The sequence below is a fragment of the Moesziomyces antarcticus genome, assembly GCF_000747765.1.
Source record: "Moesziomyces antarcticus DNA, scaffold: scaffold_v10007, strain JCM 10317, whole genome shotgun sequence".
NCBI classification, from domain to species: Eukaryota; Fungi; Basidiomycota; class Ustilaginomycetes; order Ustilaginales; family Ustilaginaceae; genus Moesziomyces; species Moesziomyces antarcticus.
In genome coordinates, this window is record NW_014639003.1 from 622,408 (window position 1) to 637,325 (window position 14,918).

The 14,918-nt window shown below is 61.8% G+C and overlaps 7 protein-coding genes across 7 annotated transcripts; 3 read left to right on the forward strand and 4 right to left on the reverse strand.

Annotated features, from left to right (window-relative positions):
- Nucleotides 1-1,572: 1,572 nt before the first annotated feature.
- PAN0_007d3327 (dihydrolipoyl dehydrogenase) lies at nucleotides 1,573-3,102 on the reverse strand (the record flags this gene model as incomplete). Its single annotated transcript, XM_014801411.1, has 1 exon — nucleotides 1,573-3,102. The coding sequence occupies one exon, from the start codon at nucleotides 3,100-3,102 to the stop codon at nucleotides 1,573-1,575; it is 1,530 nt and encodes a 509-aa protein (XP_014656897.1).
- A 910-nt stretch (nucleotides 3,103-4,012) lies between these two features.
- Nucleotides 4,013-6,337, reverse strand: PAN0_007d3328 (uncharacterized protein; the record flags this gene model as incomplete). Its single annotated transcript, XM_014801412.1, has 1 exon — nucleotides 4,013-6,337. One exon carries the CDS (start codon nucleotides 6,335-6,337, stop codon nucleotides 4,013-4,015), a length of 2,325 nt encoding a protein of 774 aa, XP_014656898.1.
- A 1,333-nt stretch (nucleotides 6,338-7,670) lies between these two features.
- PAN0_007d3329 (uncharacterized protein) lies at nucleotides 7,671-8,278 on the reverse strand (the record flags this gene model as incomplete). The annotated part of the gene is made up of 3 exons (XM_014801413.1): nucleotides 7,671-7,728; nucleotides 7,915-8,007; nucleotides 8,121-8,278. 3 exons carry the CDS (start codon nucleotides 8,276-8,278, stop codon nucleotides 7,671-7,673), a joined length of 309 nt encoding a protein of 102 aa, XP_014656899.1.
- Nucleotides 8,279-8,981: 703 nt separating this feature from the next.
- Nucleotides 8,982-9,572, forward strand: PAN0_007c3330 (ubiquitin-conjugating enzyme E2s; the record flags this gene model as incomplete). The annotated part of the gene is made up of 1 exon (XM_014801414.1): nucleotides 8,982-9,572. One exon carries the CDS (start codon nucleotides 8,982-8,984, stop codon nucleotides 9,570-9,572), a length of 591 nt encoding a protein of 196 aa, XP_014656900.1.
- A 280-nt stretch (nucleotides 9,573-9,852) lies between these two features.
- On the reverse strand, nucleotides 9,853-10,717 carry PAN0_007d3331 (60S ribosomal protein L20; the record flags this gene model as incomplete). Its single annotated transcript, XM_014801415.1, has 2 exons — nucleotides 9,853-10,182; nucleotides 10,529-10,717. The coding sequence occupies 2 exons, from the start codon at nucleotides 10,715-10,717 to the stop codon at nucleotides 9,853-9,855; spliced, it is 519 nt and encodes a 172-aa protein (XP_014656901.1).
- A 717-nt stretch (nucleotides 10,718-11,434) lies between these two features.
- PAN0_007c3332 (uncharacterized protein) lies at nucleotides 11,435-11,806 on the forward strand (the record flags this gene model as incomplete). The annotated part of the gene is made up of 1 exon (XM_014801416.1): nucleotides 11,435-11,806. The coding sequence occupies one exon, from the start codon at nucleotides 11,435-11,437 to the stop codon at nucleotides 11,804-11,806; it is 372 nt and encodes a 123-aa protein (XP_014656902.1).
- An 815-nt stretch (nucleotides 11,807-12,621) lies between these two features.
- PAN0_007c3333 (zinc finger protein) lies at nucleotides 12,622-14,871 on the forward strand (the record flags this gene model as incomplete). Its single annotated transcript, XM_014801417.1, has 1 exon — nucleotides 12,622-14,871. One exon carries the CDS (start codon nucleotides 12,622-12,624, stop codon nucleotides 14,869-14,871), a length of 2,250 nt encoding a protein of 749 aa, XP_014656903.1.
- Nucleotides 14,872-14,918: the final 47 nt, after the last annotated feature.

A 14,918-nucleotide genomic window follows, 5' to 3' on the forward strand; every position in this document is an offset into this window, starting at 1 on the left:
GCGCGGAGCAGGATCGGACGACGAGCGACGCCGGTCAGATGACGGCAGACGAGCGTCGATAGATGCGACGACGAGATGAGGGCAAGCCGGAGCGCGATGGTCGCGATGGAAATGTGTGGGAGCGCGAGCAAGCAACGGCGGCGGATGTAGCGGGCGTCGTGGCTTGGCGAGTGAGAATACCGAGCACTTAGATACGTCGGATGACTGCGATGGTTGGAGTGCGTGTGTGCGCGTTTGTGAGTGTGATCAGCGCGAGACGTCGCGAGTGATGATGAGTGTAGGAAGCGTGCCGAAAGGGAAAGTGTGCTGAGCCCAAGAGTGTGTTCGGGGATGGTGGGCGAAAGGAAAAGCGACAGGATGAAGGCGCTTTCAGCTGCACGAGGCGAGGCGAAGAAGCTTGCTTATTCCAATCCAGCAGAGCGGCGACTAGCCAGCTCAGCCTTGAGCCACCACCAACACCACCACCGCCGCCGTGGGCCGAGATTGCAGCGAGCGAGCCACGAGAAGCGCAGTGCCGTCAGCCTCTGCACATTTCACGCTAGCAGTCCCACTCTGCGCGGGCCCGCAGCCAACGCCCGCTCAAGCGAGCAGGCGGCTGCTGTGGAGAGCCGGGGTACAATTCTGCCCTCTGCACGCACGCGGCGGGCGGTGGGCCGCAGGCTGCCAGTAAATCCATGAAAAAAGCGCGAGCCTTTGGCCAAAGTTGGTTGGCTGGTCGACCGTGCGTGGCCGGGGAGGGCGGCGGCGGCTGCAAGCACGAATCTGTCAATCCCGGCCTAGGCGAGACGGCGAGACGGCGAAACGGACGCGACGGTGCCTGCCCCGGACCTCGAAAATAGAAGCCCCACGCTTTCTTGCGCTGTACCTGGCTCAGGGCGGCCAACGACTGCCCGTGATCAGCCGTGCATCTCTCCAGTCCATCCAGCACCGGCTCGGCAGGTCTTGATTCGATTCTTGGCTCATGTAGCCGTGTGCTGAACTACCCGTTGGGAGGCGATGAGAACAAGTGGCCGGAGCGGCGCATTCGACCGAGTCCGGGCTGCGAACGCACCGCTGGCTAGCCGAGACTGACACGGTACCGCCTCAGTTCGCGTTACCCTTGGGCTTGATCTTGGCCCAAGCCGGATCAAGAATCGGGTCTCAGCCTCTGCGACATCCACCTGCACCCTTGCGCCCCGACGCGTGCCCCTTCCTCGTAGCCGCAATCGCTATGGTTCACCACTGCTCCTAACCAGCATCGCGGAAAAGTTGGGTTCGCCGTGACAAAGACGTCGACGCTTCAGGGCGGGTACAGTGGCTGCAGCAGCTGTAGCTCGATTTAGAAACGCCGCACGCACCACCGCTGCTTGCAGATGCAATGCGATAGACTTAACAAACCCGCCTGCAGAAATTCCTCCCGCGCCTTCGTCTTTTGGTTGCATCTCGTTCCCGATTCACTCCAGCGATCCAAAGCCCCACCACACTCGTGCACGCAAATCAACCGTCAAAAGCATCATCTTGGCTTGCGTAGGTGCGACGGAAACGAGCCGTCAATCTATACAGTACAGCGAAAGCGCACGCGCGTATCTGCACTCAGAAGTGGATGGCCTTGGAGTACGACGCCATGGCGGCCTCCTTGAACGCCTCGGAGAGCGTGGGGTGCGCGTGGCAGGTTCGTGCAATGTCCTCTGCCGACGCCTGGTACTCGATGGCCAGCACGGCCGACGCGATCATCTCGCCCGCGTTGGGGCCGATGATGTGCACGCCCAGCACCTTGTCCGTCTCCTTCTCCACCAGGAACTTGACGGTGCCCTCGGCGTCGGCGTTGGTCTTGGCACGCGAGTTGGCCAGGAAGGGGAACTTGCCCGTCTTGTACTCGACGCCCTCCTTCTTGAGGTCCTCCTCGGTCTTGCCCACCCACGCCACCTCGGGGTGCGTGTACACTACCGAGGGGATCGCAGCGTAGTTGACGTGGCCGTGGCCCGTCTTGATGATCTCGACGGCAGCGATGCCCTCCTCCTCGGCCTTGTGCGCAAGCATGGGACCGAAGGTGGCGTCACCGATGCACTTGACGCCCTTGCAGGTGGTGTTGTACTGGTCGTCGACGATGATGCGTCCGCGCTCGTCCTTCTCCACTCCGATCGCCTCGAGGTTGAGGCCGTTGGTCACGGGGCGGCGGCCGATGGCGACGAGCACAACGTCGGCGTCGAGCTGCGACTTTTCGCCGCTCTTGGCGTCCTCGACGTTGAGGAGCACCTTGCCGTCCTTCTTCTCGGCATCCACCACCTTGGTGCCCATGCGGAACTTGAGACCCTGCTTCTCGAGCGTCTTCTTGAAGCTCTTTGCGATCTCACCGTCGATGCCCGCACCGCCGACCGAGGTGAGGAACTCGACCACCTCGACCTTGGCACCGAGGCGGCTCCACACACTGCCCATCTCGAGTCCGATGACGCCGGCGCCGATGACGATCATCTTCTCGGGCACCTTCTGGAGCTCGAGCGCGCCGGTGGAGCTCACGATCTGCTTCTCGTCGATCTCGATGCCGGGGAAGGGCGTCACCTCGGAGCCGGTGGCGATGAGGATGTTCTTGGCCTCCACCTCGGTCTCGCCGCCGTCGTTGAGCGCGACCTTGACGGTGGTGGGGCTGCTGAAGCTACCGGCACCCTTGAGGTAGTCGACCTTGTTCTTCTTGAAGAGACCCTCGATACCCTTGGTGAGGCCGGTGACGGCGCTCGACTTGGCCTTGAGCATGGTGTCGAGGTTGAGCGAGATGGAGCCGACGTCGATGCCGCGGCTCTTGAAGTCGTGCTGAGCCTGGTGGTAGAGGTGCGAGTTGTTGAGCATCGCCTTGGAGGGGATGCATCCGACGTTGAGGCACGTGCCTCCGAGCGAGCCGCGCTTCTCGACGCACGCCGTCTTCAGGCCGAGCTGCGCAGCCTTGATGGCGGCGACGTAGCCACCGGGGCCACCGCCGATGACGACGAGATCGTAGGGCTCAGCGCCGGTGGCGAGGCCGCGGCTCTGGACGCGGGGCAGCGCCGAGACGACACGCGGAAGCGTCGAGGACTGGAAGGCGCGCGCGGGGGCGGCGACCGACGATCGCGAGAGCAGACCGGAGATCATTGTGGCGAAGGCGTTTGGTTGGAAAGGAATCTCCAAGCGGCCAGCAAGGGAGACGGGAAGGGGTTACGGAGGGTGATGGTGGGAGTCGGGACAGGTGTGCAGCTCGAGTTGTGCGCAGGGTTCGCAGCCCAAAGCAGGAAGGAAGCGATGCGATCCGCCGCCCTGCTCATTCTCGCCACGCACCCACGCCTGATCTTTCTGAGACGTCTCCAAGTGGCACGGTCGGTCGGTCACCTGTCGCTCAGCTCGCTTTTTGGCGCTTCAAAAGATCTTGATTTTCTAGCCACTCTGAGCCCCAAACTGAGCCCCGTGGCTGAGAGAAATTCGTCAGCGGCGATTTCCTGCGCGCGCGTTCAACCACCAAGGCCCCTCCGTTCCGCCCCAAACCAACGTCGTCTTTTCGAAAATTAAAAAACAAAACAAAACAAAAATCCGAGAAAGATCAGGGTCAGCTGTGCGCTGCAGTGCCAACTTGGCTCCCAACAATCTTGCTTGCTTGCTTGCTTGCTTGCTGCTTTTCTGATGATTTCCACCGAAAAAATCGCGCGCCTGCTGGAGGGGACTGCCGTCAATTCCCGCCTGTCTGTCGGCCGTCGAAGCCGAATCCGAAGACGCTCATTTCCTCGCCAACATGACGGACGGAGACATCCGGTGCCTTCGCAAGGCCTGCATGGCTCACACTTCCGATGAATCGCTCGCCAACCAGCCCCATGTCAGCCTGCCAAAGTGCGACCAAGACACGCGAGCCGCTCCTTTCGTGGAGGCCTAACCCACCGCCTTGGCGCGCGTGCTTTCTGTTTGCCATCACAACCTCACTCATTCACGCCTTAACTCCAACACGGTGCACTTGACTCCATTGCGTTCCACATTTCCATCATGGTATAGGGCTGCCCGAGCTAGGGTGTGACGGCTACTGCTTCTTGGGAAGACTCGCGAGCCTCCAACCGTTGACATTGGCCATCGAGGCGGCGGTGGCACCCGCGCCCGCCTCGGAGCTTCCGTGGCTCCTTCGTCGTGCGAGCCCGCCAAAGCTCTCGCGGACAATGAGATGGAGGCACGTCACAATGATCACGTCCTTGAGCTCCTCGCGCGTGAGACCAGCACCGTCGGGGCCCAGCCCGGTACTGCTCAGGTCGGGCAACGGGAAGGGCACAGCAAGCTGGCCGACGAGCTTGGGATGATGCGGCGCAGGCGAGAGCGTGCCGAGCGGGATGCGCGTGGTCGGTCCCAGCACCAAGTGGCAGTTCCAGGGCGTCTCGCTGTCCTCTGGATCCGACTCGTCGCCCGAATCGTCGCCGTGCGGGGCCGAGGATCCTGCGGCCGAGGTATCGACCGAGCGGCGTGGCGAGCGGTGTCCTGCGCCCGACACAAACGACGACGGCCGCGAGGTGGAGCGCAGCACGTCGCCGCTGCTCAGCCTCGGCGCGGCATCATCCACAGCGAGCGACTGTGCCGAGGTGGACGTGGTCGGATGCAGCGAGCCATTGGTGCGCGCCGGCTCACCCATGTGACGATCGATGCTCGTCACCGACGCATTGAGCGAGACGCTGGCGCGCAGCCGTGCCTGCATCACTTCGGCGCGCCGCCGGCTGCGCGACTTCCTCGAGTCGCGCGACCACTCGAACCGAACTGGGATCTGCGACGCTGGCGGATGCACCTCGCTGCCGCCCATGCGGTTGACCAGGTTGAAGCGCTTCCACACACTCGCCAGGACCGGATTGGCGCCTTGCCCATCGGCTGCCCGAGGCGCCGCTCCAGTGCGACTCACAAGGTGGCCGTGCTCGCCACCGTCGTGCGCCACCCTGCGGTTCCACTTTCGCACCGTCCAATAGTATCCCTCGGTGCGTTTGCCTTCCACGACACCGGCGCCGGGCGAGAACTGCGGAATTTCGTGGTGGCCTGGCGCGCGTGCGGGATCATTCGGCTGTCGGCCAAACATATTGTGCGAGTTGGAAGATCCGCTGCCCGTGGCGCGATCCTGCGTCGCTGCGCTATCGGGCCCGAATGCACTCGTTGCACCTGAAGAGCTCGCAGGGCGCACGTTGAGCGAGAAGCGCTTAAACTTGCCGAGAAGCTTGCCACCCAGATTCGCTTCGACGCCACGCGCCTCTGGCGTCATGGCTTGGTAGGATGTGGGCGGTTCGACTCCCGGTGCGGCACCGGCAGCCAAGCCGGCATTGTCGCGCGTAGGAGCCGAGAAGGCCGACGCCTCGTCGATGCTGTCGGACGAGTCGGTCTCGTTGCGCGGAGACGCAGACGAGGCAAGCGGACCGTGCACGGTGGACGAGCCATGCTCGGCCGCCGCATTGCGGTAGAGCGTTGCCAGATCGTTGACGCCGCCGACGAGCTCGGCGGGCTCGAGCACGCCGAAACCGTCGAGGTCGATGCCCTTGCGCACGTACTTGGCCACCTTCTGGTCGGTTCCGGCGTCGCTGACGGTGGTTGAAAGGATGGTGTGGAAGTTGAGGTTGTAGAGCGGTGTCACGCGTCTTCCGGAGCTGGTGGAAGCTACGGAGCCCGCGGCGGAGATCTCGGAGCCTGCGGATCGTGTCGAGGTGATCGAGTCTCTGCGACGGAGGTCGTTGGAGGAGCTGGGGGTGAGCTCGGGATGCGCGGCGGATGAGTCCATGGACGATCTGCGCTGGGAGCCTTCGCGACGCTGGAGCTGCTGGGGCATGACGAGCTGGATCTGGAGGTTGAGCGGATTAGCCTGCTTGCTGGGCGGTGGCTTGACAATGACGAGAAGCTCGGGCGGGGCGATCTTCTTGCGACGACGTGGTGCCGAGTTCTTGGCCGATTCGGGCTGGGTGGCGCTCCATGCAGCTTCGCTGTCGACGCCGCCGAGCGTGGAACTGAAGGCGGTGAGGCGATCATGGGTCAGATCCGAGGCGCCGGCCATGGACTGGGGCCTGCTGGCGGTGGGACGGATGAGCGACGGTTCGCGGGAGAAGGGCACCACGGCAGGCGAGTCGGCTGAGGCTCCATTGTCGCTGGCCTGGCCGTTGAGCGTAGCTTCGGACGTCTCGCGGTGATGGTCGCGGGCGGACATGCCCCAGTCGGGCTGGGAGGAGAACTGGTAGGGAGCTTTTGGCGTCATGGAGGTGGCGCGATCGATGGGAGACATGGGATTGGAGGCGGAGCTGAGGGCGCGGTTGCGAGATGGATCGGCTGGCGGCTGTTCGACATCGACGGCGAGCTTGTTGGAGCCGACCCAGCTGCTGAAGATGCTGGTCATGGCGCGAGCCTACGCTTCGACGCTGTATGCGGCCGAAAAACGATAGAGCTGCGTAGCAAAGGAACGCTATACGGCCGGCGTCACGCTGGAGAAAGCGGTGGTGGCAGCGCCGACGTGCCGTAGAGACGGTGAAGTAAGTGGAACTCGATCGGCTTTGCCTTACGGACCGAGCATCCCTATGCGGTGCAACCGAGGTATCGATGGGAGGCTTCGAAGCGCAATGGGCTACGCAGGTGAATCCGGGCTCTCGCTCCAAATTCGAGCGCTCAAGTCAAGTGGTGAAGTGATGCGAGGTGGTGATGCGGCTGCGACAGAGCAAGCTGGGTGTGTGTGTGCGCCGCGGAGGGAGTGAATTTGCGACCGGAGCGCGACGTCGGGATGTATGCGATGCGAGTCTAGTGGTGCATCGTGTGACGGCGTGACGACGTGAAGGGTATGGATGTCGAATGGCTTCCGACGAGGGAGACGGTGAGATGGAGGTGAGTGGGGAAGGGTCGGTAGCATTCAACAGCTGATGACGAGCATCGGTCCATCCGAGCCGGGGCGGAGCAGCGCTGCATCCAACTTCAGCGCCAGCGTTTGGCAGCGTGGATGCGGCTCACTCGAGCTCAAGCGATGCGACCAAAGCGAGCCTCGCCTCGAACCTGAGTCAAAAAAAGTCGCGAGCCAGAGTCGCGGCCTCGTGTGGAGTAAGCAACGCGGAACTGGCGATCCGCAGCAGGGCAGCAGTTGCGAGTAACTTTGCGGCGGCTGGTCCGGCTGAGTGAGGCCGTGCAGGCAGCTGGCAGCTGGCAGCTGGCGGCAGGCACAGCAGGCACAGCAGCCAAGCAACAGCGATCCGATGCTCCTCGGCAAGCTTGGTCCGTGGCAGCGGCCTTGAAATTCCGCCTCGTGAAAATTAGAGCGCGTGCTTTTTTCCCTTTAATTTCCCTGGTCCTGCCCCCTGTGCACCGCGGAGTGCCATCGAGATCGACGTTGCGTGTGTGTGGTTACGATGCCGCCTGAGCGAGCTACAGGTATCCGCTCGCCGCTTTGCTGCTTGCTTTTCTCATGAAGCTTTCAGGCGAAACGCCAAACAGCGACGCTCGACTGCAAAGAAACCTCCGCCGCGGACATGCAAGAGGCGGGAGCATGCGTTGGGCCAAGCACGACCGCACACGTACGAGGCTTGCAAGGCTTGCTGGCTGCAGCTGTGGCTGTCGTTTTTCCTTGTCCGGTTGCCGCACAGATGCACCACACGACAATGGCAGCCACCGCGGAACTTCCGACATCCGCTTCGTCATTCACGGTCCGACAACCGCCCGTCGACGTGTTGTTTCCACTTGTCCGCTACTCATTGTCCAGCAGGCCACGCACTGGCTTCGCCCATCCTACCGAGCTGAATGGAAACGCTAGTAGGCGACAAAGGACATCGAAGGGGTCGGCAGACAGTGCGAGTATGCAGCCTCGCAGGAGCGGCTGACCGGAACCGACGCTCCGCGAATCGCGCTGGTCCGATTTCGTGTCGAAAGAAACAAGAAAGGGCCAACCGCCGCTCGGAAGTGCCGATTCGGACCACGGAGCAAAATCTCGCACACTGTGCTTCGTCATCGAGCGCCGCCTGTCTCTCCTCCCGCGGCTCCCACGTCTCTTTTCCCGGCGCGGCTCTTCCGAGCTTGCCCTCGCCTCCCCTCCCCGCGCCGCGCGCCGCTCGCCGAATCGGGTCGATCGGTTGCGGCCCTGACTGAAGCTTTTCATGCTTTGTGGCAATGACGCAGCTTTGCCAATCCAACACCAGTCTCACCCAACTCTACCGTGGCTGGGAATGAGCAACATTACGATCCCGTTGCTGGCCGTTGACCAGCCCTGCATACCGGCAGGCTGACCGGGGCTGGATGCATCGCGCGGAGATGGCTCGTTGGTACCGCGCGGGGTATGTGGCGACCTTGCTTCGGAGCTCATCTCGGAAGATCAACAGGGCACCGCTTCTCCTTCGGAGTTGCAGACGGTGAGGGTGTACTGGACCCTGGCATGCCCGCACAGCCTTCGCGACCGCGTGCCCTGCGATGCTTTCTCCCCGCTTGTAGCTATGCATGGCAGTGCCAACCCCCGCGGTGTGCAGCGCCGTCGGCTCGAGCTGCAGTGTCACTTTGCCAGGTGCAGCAACCAGTGCCGAGCATTCGACGTGCCAACCACGCTGTCCGGGAAAAACGAGCGGCGAAAAAGGAGGCCTAAAAGATGGTCACAAAATACATCGCATTTCACTCGCAAGCATGCTGTCCACAATCCAAGGGCCAGAGCAACCCCATCATCCGATCAACCCGAAGCTGTGCCAGCAGCTAGCACAGCTTGCGACGGGTCGAGCCGCCGTCACTCGAGATCGGATAGATAGAGGCTTGATCGGGAGATGCCAATTCGGACGCGTCAAGACGACCCTGCGTCGGGATGCACACCGAAACGCTCAAAATCGAGGCCGCTAGAAGTTCAACACGGCTCCCCGCCATGACGTCGAGCATGGCCTCGACGGCCTTCACCGACGAGTGGGCGCAATCAACACCCTCTATATGCAGCTACGATCTCACCGAACAAGATTATACCACGAGCACACGGACAACCTCCATAGGCACTTGGATCAAAGGCAGCGACACAGCATCTCGACTCGACAATGGTCTCACCGACAGTGATCAAGGCGCTAGCACGCGAGCTGGCCACACTTGCACGAAGTCCGCCTGATGGCATTCGGGTCTCGCTGGATGATGCCGATGTGCTTTCGTTCAGTGGCTGGGTCTCGGGTGCGCCATCGACGCCTTACGAGGGAGGATGTTTCCGCATCACATTCGACTTTGACGGGATCGACTTTCCCGCCCATCCGCCACGCTGTCGATTTGCCACGCCCATCTTTCATCCGAACGTTTCGAGCGCCGGTGAGATCTGCGTCTCGACGCTGCAGAAGGACTGGACGCGAAATCACGGTGTGCAACAGATCCTGCTGGCCATCAAGTGTCTTCTCATCCACCCGAATCCGGATAGCGCCCTCAATCCCCAGGCGAGCAGTTTGATGCAGGAGGACTGGGGGTCGTTTGTGCAGACGGCTGCCATGTGGACACAGATCCACGCTGCAAAAGTTCCGCCCTGCTTTCAAGATGCGATGCAGCCAACACCAAACACCACCGGCAAAGTTGCGGTCGCACAACCACCACCGCGAGCCAAAGCTGCAGCTCCACCGGCACCTAGACGCGGTCTACGCCGCCTGTAAATCACACACACCACCACATCAACGAATCGAAATCATACCCGCAATACATAAAGGATCAAGTCGAAAGCAACTGAGATTGCCGTGATGGAATTTTGTAACCCCGCAGAGCCTGAGTCTGGGGAGATATGGACACAGTGAGTGTAAAAGGAAGAGGGTGGAAGGACAAGGGCGTCCATGCTGCATAGACGGCCTCGATGGATCATCCGCCGACTTGTCGCAATAACTTGTCGGCGAAAGAGCGTGTGATCCGAAGCATGGTGTTGACGTGGAGACGATGCGATTAGTAGAAGGTGTTGGGGCGCTGGCCGGCGAAGGTGCCAACGTGACGGGGGCGGCGGTGGGGGAGGGGGAACTTGAGACCCGGAGCCATGAGCTGCTTGATGTAGGGGCGCTTCACGTCCTCGTTCTTCTCAATCTCGGCAATCTTGAGAATGTGGATCGAGGCGAAACGGGCACGGTGGCGCGCAGCCATGTCCTGGTACAGCGACTCGGCAGCCTCGGCACGCGAGAGCGCACGGAACTCCTTGTACATGTTGTGCGTGCCCGAGCGCGAGTTGTATCGCAGCCACACGGCGAAGTTCTTCACCTTGAGGGGCTTCTTCTCGTTGATCTGTTCGGGTGAATGGGAACAAGGTCAGCATTCCTGCTCTGTCCTTTCTGCTTCCCGGCATCGAGAAAGGTGCAATCCAGTACGCCATGCTTTCCAGCGTCGCAATCCAGCAAGAGACTGCAGCGAAATCCAATCAGGTACGGCCCTCCAGACATTCTTTCCACGTCCATGCGACGCTGCCCCACTGATGCGACATGGCCTGCGTTGTGACGGCGAGGTCATCGTGTCCGTGATCCTGCTGCTGCGTGACTCTCTTCTGTTCTCCTGCTGGAATGCTGATGCGGTGGAATGCACTCCTCCTCGATGCTGACTTGCAATTGCGCGTGCGAATGATGCAAATACTTACGGCGTGGATGGCAACGATCTCACCAGTGGCCTTCTTCATCTTTCGGAGCTGACGAACGAAGTACCAGAAGCGGGACTCGGCGACCGACTTGTTGACGGCGAAGATCCTCATGCGGTAGAGCTTGGGAGAGGGCTCCTTCTCGGTGGGAAGGTGGCGTCCAATCACCATGTACTCAGTGAGGCGAGTCATCTTGAGGACTGTGGGTGGTGGACAACAAGAAATGGCGGCGTGGTCAGTATGCGGGTTCGCATAGTTGACGAACGGTCGGGCAACTTGATCGCATCAACGCAGGCAAGCTCGGCGGAAGAGCGACAGGAGACTGGTGCTGTCCTTGGCGGTGTCTAGTATGCTGGTGATGATTAGCCTGCTATGGCGGTGACGTTCCATCATGTCGGCCCATCGGAAAACGGAAGCATAAATGTCGACCCTCCAGTCCTGGCAATCGTCTGCCGGCTGCAACACTGCACTGCTGAGGCAGTTCAGTCGAAGACATATGCAAGATCGACTTGGACGGCTGGCATGCTGGGCTTGTGGAGACTGCCACCAGAGTGCCTCCTACGATCCTATCTGAACATCTGCCTTTTGCCAAATCTTCCGACAGTTTCTAGCCTAGCGGTCTGGCGAGGTGGTGGGCAAGTCGCACTATGCCAAACGTGGGAGAACAAGGTCGAGCTGATGCTGATGCTGATGCGTACTAGTACGGATGTGGTCTGTACAAGATGCTGCTGCTTTGTTGGTCTGATTCGCAGGCGGCCTTTCGAGATGGTGATGGACAGCGGTGATGCGAGTGCGATGTCGAGTGCGAGCGTTGATGATGCGTGTGCTGATGCGATCAAGATGTTGGGCGAAACTTACGTATTCTGTCGACGGGGGAGGGAGGGGTGGTCGTAGGGTGAAGCAGGAAGGATGGCGCCGAACGATCTCCAATGGGTCTCCACTGCGCTGCACCACCGAGTTGAGCGCTCACCGCGGCAGTCCGTCACTCGCATCCGCACTCTCTCGCCTGCCCAGCCGCAGTCCGACCTTGGCAGCCTTCGCGGCCTCTCTCCCTCTCCTTCTCCCTCTCCCTCGCTCGCCGTGGGCTGCCACCAGCTGCTGCCTGTCCTGGCTTGCTCAGCTCGAGGCGCCCACAGCCGATCGAGTCGAGAGCTCGAGCTCATTCCGCGCTGTGCTGCCGCCGATTCCCAGCTACCCAAACTCGCAGTTGCTCACGGCTCTCCTTTGGATGCACCCGAAATCCCAAGCGCAGCTGGAATTCTCGACCGAGCCCAGTTCTGAAGAAATATAGTTATACACGTGATTGACCTGCCTCACGTGATGCTTTTAAAATCTGAGCGAATCTGGCTGATACGGCGGCGTAACACTTGCGAACGAAATCCTAAATCGATCTTACGCCGGTGACCTGCCAATCGGCGATACTCCGATTCCCTCACGACACGCCAGGCCTGGGCTAGCCTGCTCACTCGCTACCAACGTTGTTCACCGCCATACTGGCGCCCATTTAGGATTATACGAAATCTGCTCGCCCCGAATCTCAGCCACCGTAGCAGGTGCATAGTAGGAGTCTTCTGCGCTCACCGTCGCTGGGGTGTTCGTGAGCACGAGACAGTAGCGAGGCGGCCGAAGGTGGTTTGGCCGGTTGGACCTGCTCTAACACAAGGTGGAGGCGCGCCGCGAGAAATTTCGGGCAGCAGAGCTGTGTGTTCAAGAGCGTGATCGCATAGGCGCAACTGAGCGCGAAGGAGCGGAGGCCGAGTTTGAGTGGATGGCCGTCGAGGGCGGAATTTGATGCATCGGCTTCGCATCTGGTGCTCGACTGTACCTTTCCTCGCATACTTCTTCTCTGTTCCCGGCTCCACCATCTCGATCTCTACCCCACGTCCCACCGGCTACTGTAAATTTGCAGCAGCATCAGGAAAGCAGCACAGCTCACCGTCCTTGCCGCGCTGCCGAGGATTCTCCGCTCGACTTTCAGCACCCTCGCTCGCTAGCTCTTTCCGGCCGGACACCGTGGCTGCTATCTGCTCCGTCGCTCGCTCGGTGGCCCTGCATACATCCGAGAACGCCACACCCTGCACCGCGAACACACCGACATGCTCTTCGACGAAGCACACACCGACGACATCAAGGCGTGGCTCACCTCGGAGCTAGGCCCCATCTGCGATGCGGATCCAGAGGTGCTCGCAGACTATGTGCTTGCGCTCCTCAAGCACGAGGGCCCCGAGGAGGAGCTCCAGTCCATGCTCACAGAACAGCTCGAGGACTTCCTCGCCGCAGAGACCGAGCCCTTTGTCACCAAAGTCTTCGCTGCCCTAACCGACAAGTCGTACCTGCCCCAGGCGCAGGCGCAGCACGCCCAAGACTCCGACAACGCCCAGCTCGCCGCATCTGCATCCACCTCCAGCCTCACCGCCGACTCGTCCAGGAAGAGAAGAGCCGATGACGACGCCGATGCCTCCACACGCTCGCCACCGCGACAGTCGCGACGCGTCCACGACTCCTCAGCAGCCTCGGAAGATCCAGCCGCTCGTGGCCGCGAGCGCGACTCCAGGGAAAGGCACGACAATGGTGATGCAAACGGTGCATCGAGCGAAGGCAGTCGCAGAGAGCCCCGCAAACAGCTTTGCAGGGACTACCACAACAAGGGATTCTGCCCGCGCGGCGACAAGTGCAAGTTTGAACACTCGTCCGGCGTGCTTCCCGGCGCGCCCAATCCTCGCCAGCAGCCCGCGCCTTACCACCTGATGGGTCCAGGCCCAGGAGGACCTTCCAACGGCATGCAGGGTCCTCCCATGATGTTCCCAGGCGCTCCCTACGGCATGCCTCCACAGGGCTGGCATCCGAGCATGGGGCCCGCACCGGGCATGCCCGGCGGCCCACCTCCTCAGTCGTCGACACCTGGCATGAACGGCGACGCACAGAACTTGGCAAATCGCATGGGGCATCCTCAACAAGGTCCGGAGGCGGGCGGCTTCGCGATGGGTGCGCCATTCAACGGCCAAGGCGGACGCGGAGGCGGCATGGGTGGACGTGGCCGCGGGCGGGGTGGTGGACCTCCCGGCACATTTCAATCCTCGCGCCGATCCAACACGACGCTGGTCATCGAAAACGTGCCTGCCGACAGCCTCGACCTGATCAAGGTCAACGAGTACTTTAAAAAATTTGGCACCATCACCAACATCAGTATCGACCAGCCGGGCTCCAAGGCGCTCGTGAGCTACTCGCAGCCGGGCGAGGCAAAGGCTGCGCACGAGAGCCCCGACGTCATCTTTGGCAACCGCTTCGTCAAGGTCTACTTCCAGCGCCTCGACGAGGCGGCGGGAGCAGCACCTACCCCGCGACCGCCTCAGTCCGCAGCAGCGCCTGCACTTGGGTCGCATGGCGCGCACAGGGGCGGCTTCGTGCCGGGCAAGTCGTCCAGCGTGTACCACGCTCGTCCGCCAACCGGAGGCGCCGGCGCTGGAGCAGCTGCAGGCGGCATGTCGGAAGAGCGCAAGAAGCTGTTTGAGGACCAGAGGACCAAGCAGGCGGCGCTGGATGCGCAGCTGGCGGAGCAGAAGAGTCTGCTGGCCAACTTTGGCAACAAGGATCTGTCGGCCGACGACAAGAAGGCGACCATGGCCAAGCTCAAGAAGCTCGGCGACGAGATCAAGGCGTCGACGGATGCGGTCAAGGCGGCGGTGGAGGCCTTGCAGGCTGCACCGAAGGATGCTGCGCCGTCTGCCGGCGGAGATGCAGGCAGTTGGAAGGCGGAGAAGGAGAAGCGCGAAAAGGAGCAGTTGGATCGCGAGCTCGAGCTGCACGCCCAGGGTACGGCGGCTGGATCGACCACGGACGAGCTCAAGAAGAAGCTCGAGTCGCTCAAGGCCGAAGCGGCGTCGCTGGGGATTGATGGAGCGCAACAGTATGGATATGGTGGACGTGGACGCGGGCGCGGAGGGTTTGTGCCGCGTGGACGTGGAGGCTATGCGCCGTATGCGCGCGGAGGAGGAATGGCCAATCGGTCGCTTCGAATCGACAACCGCACGACACGCATCAAGATCGACAGCCTTCCGGAGGGTGCTGATGCCGACAAGGTGCGTGCGCACTTTGCGGCGTTTGGCGAGCTCGACTCGTTCGACCCCGCAGCGGCGACTGTGGTGTACAAGGCGCGCAACAGCGCTGAACAGGCCATCCGTGCCGGCGCCGAGATCGCAGACGTAGGTGCAGTCAAGCTCTCCTGGATCCAACCGCCCCCGTCGGAGAATGTTGCCACCGATGCACAGGCTGCGGATGCCGAGCAGCAGTCGGCACCGCGCGACGCCGACGACGAAGACGACCGCGACTCCAACTGGAAGCGCTAATCATTCACCCACTTCGAGCCTCCTTCTATAGTCACGCATCCCTCCCC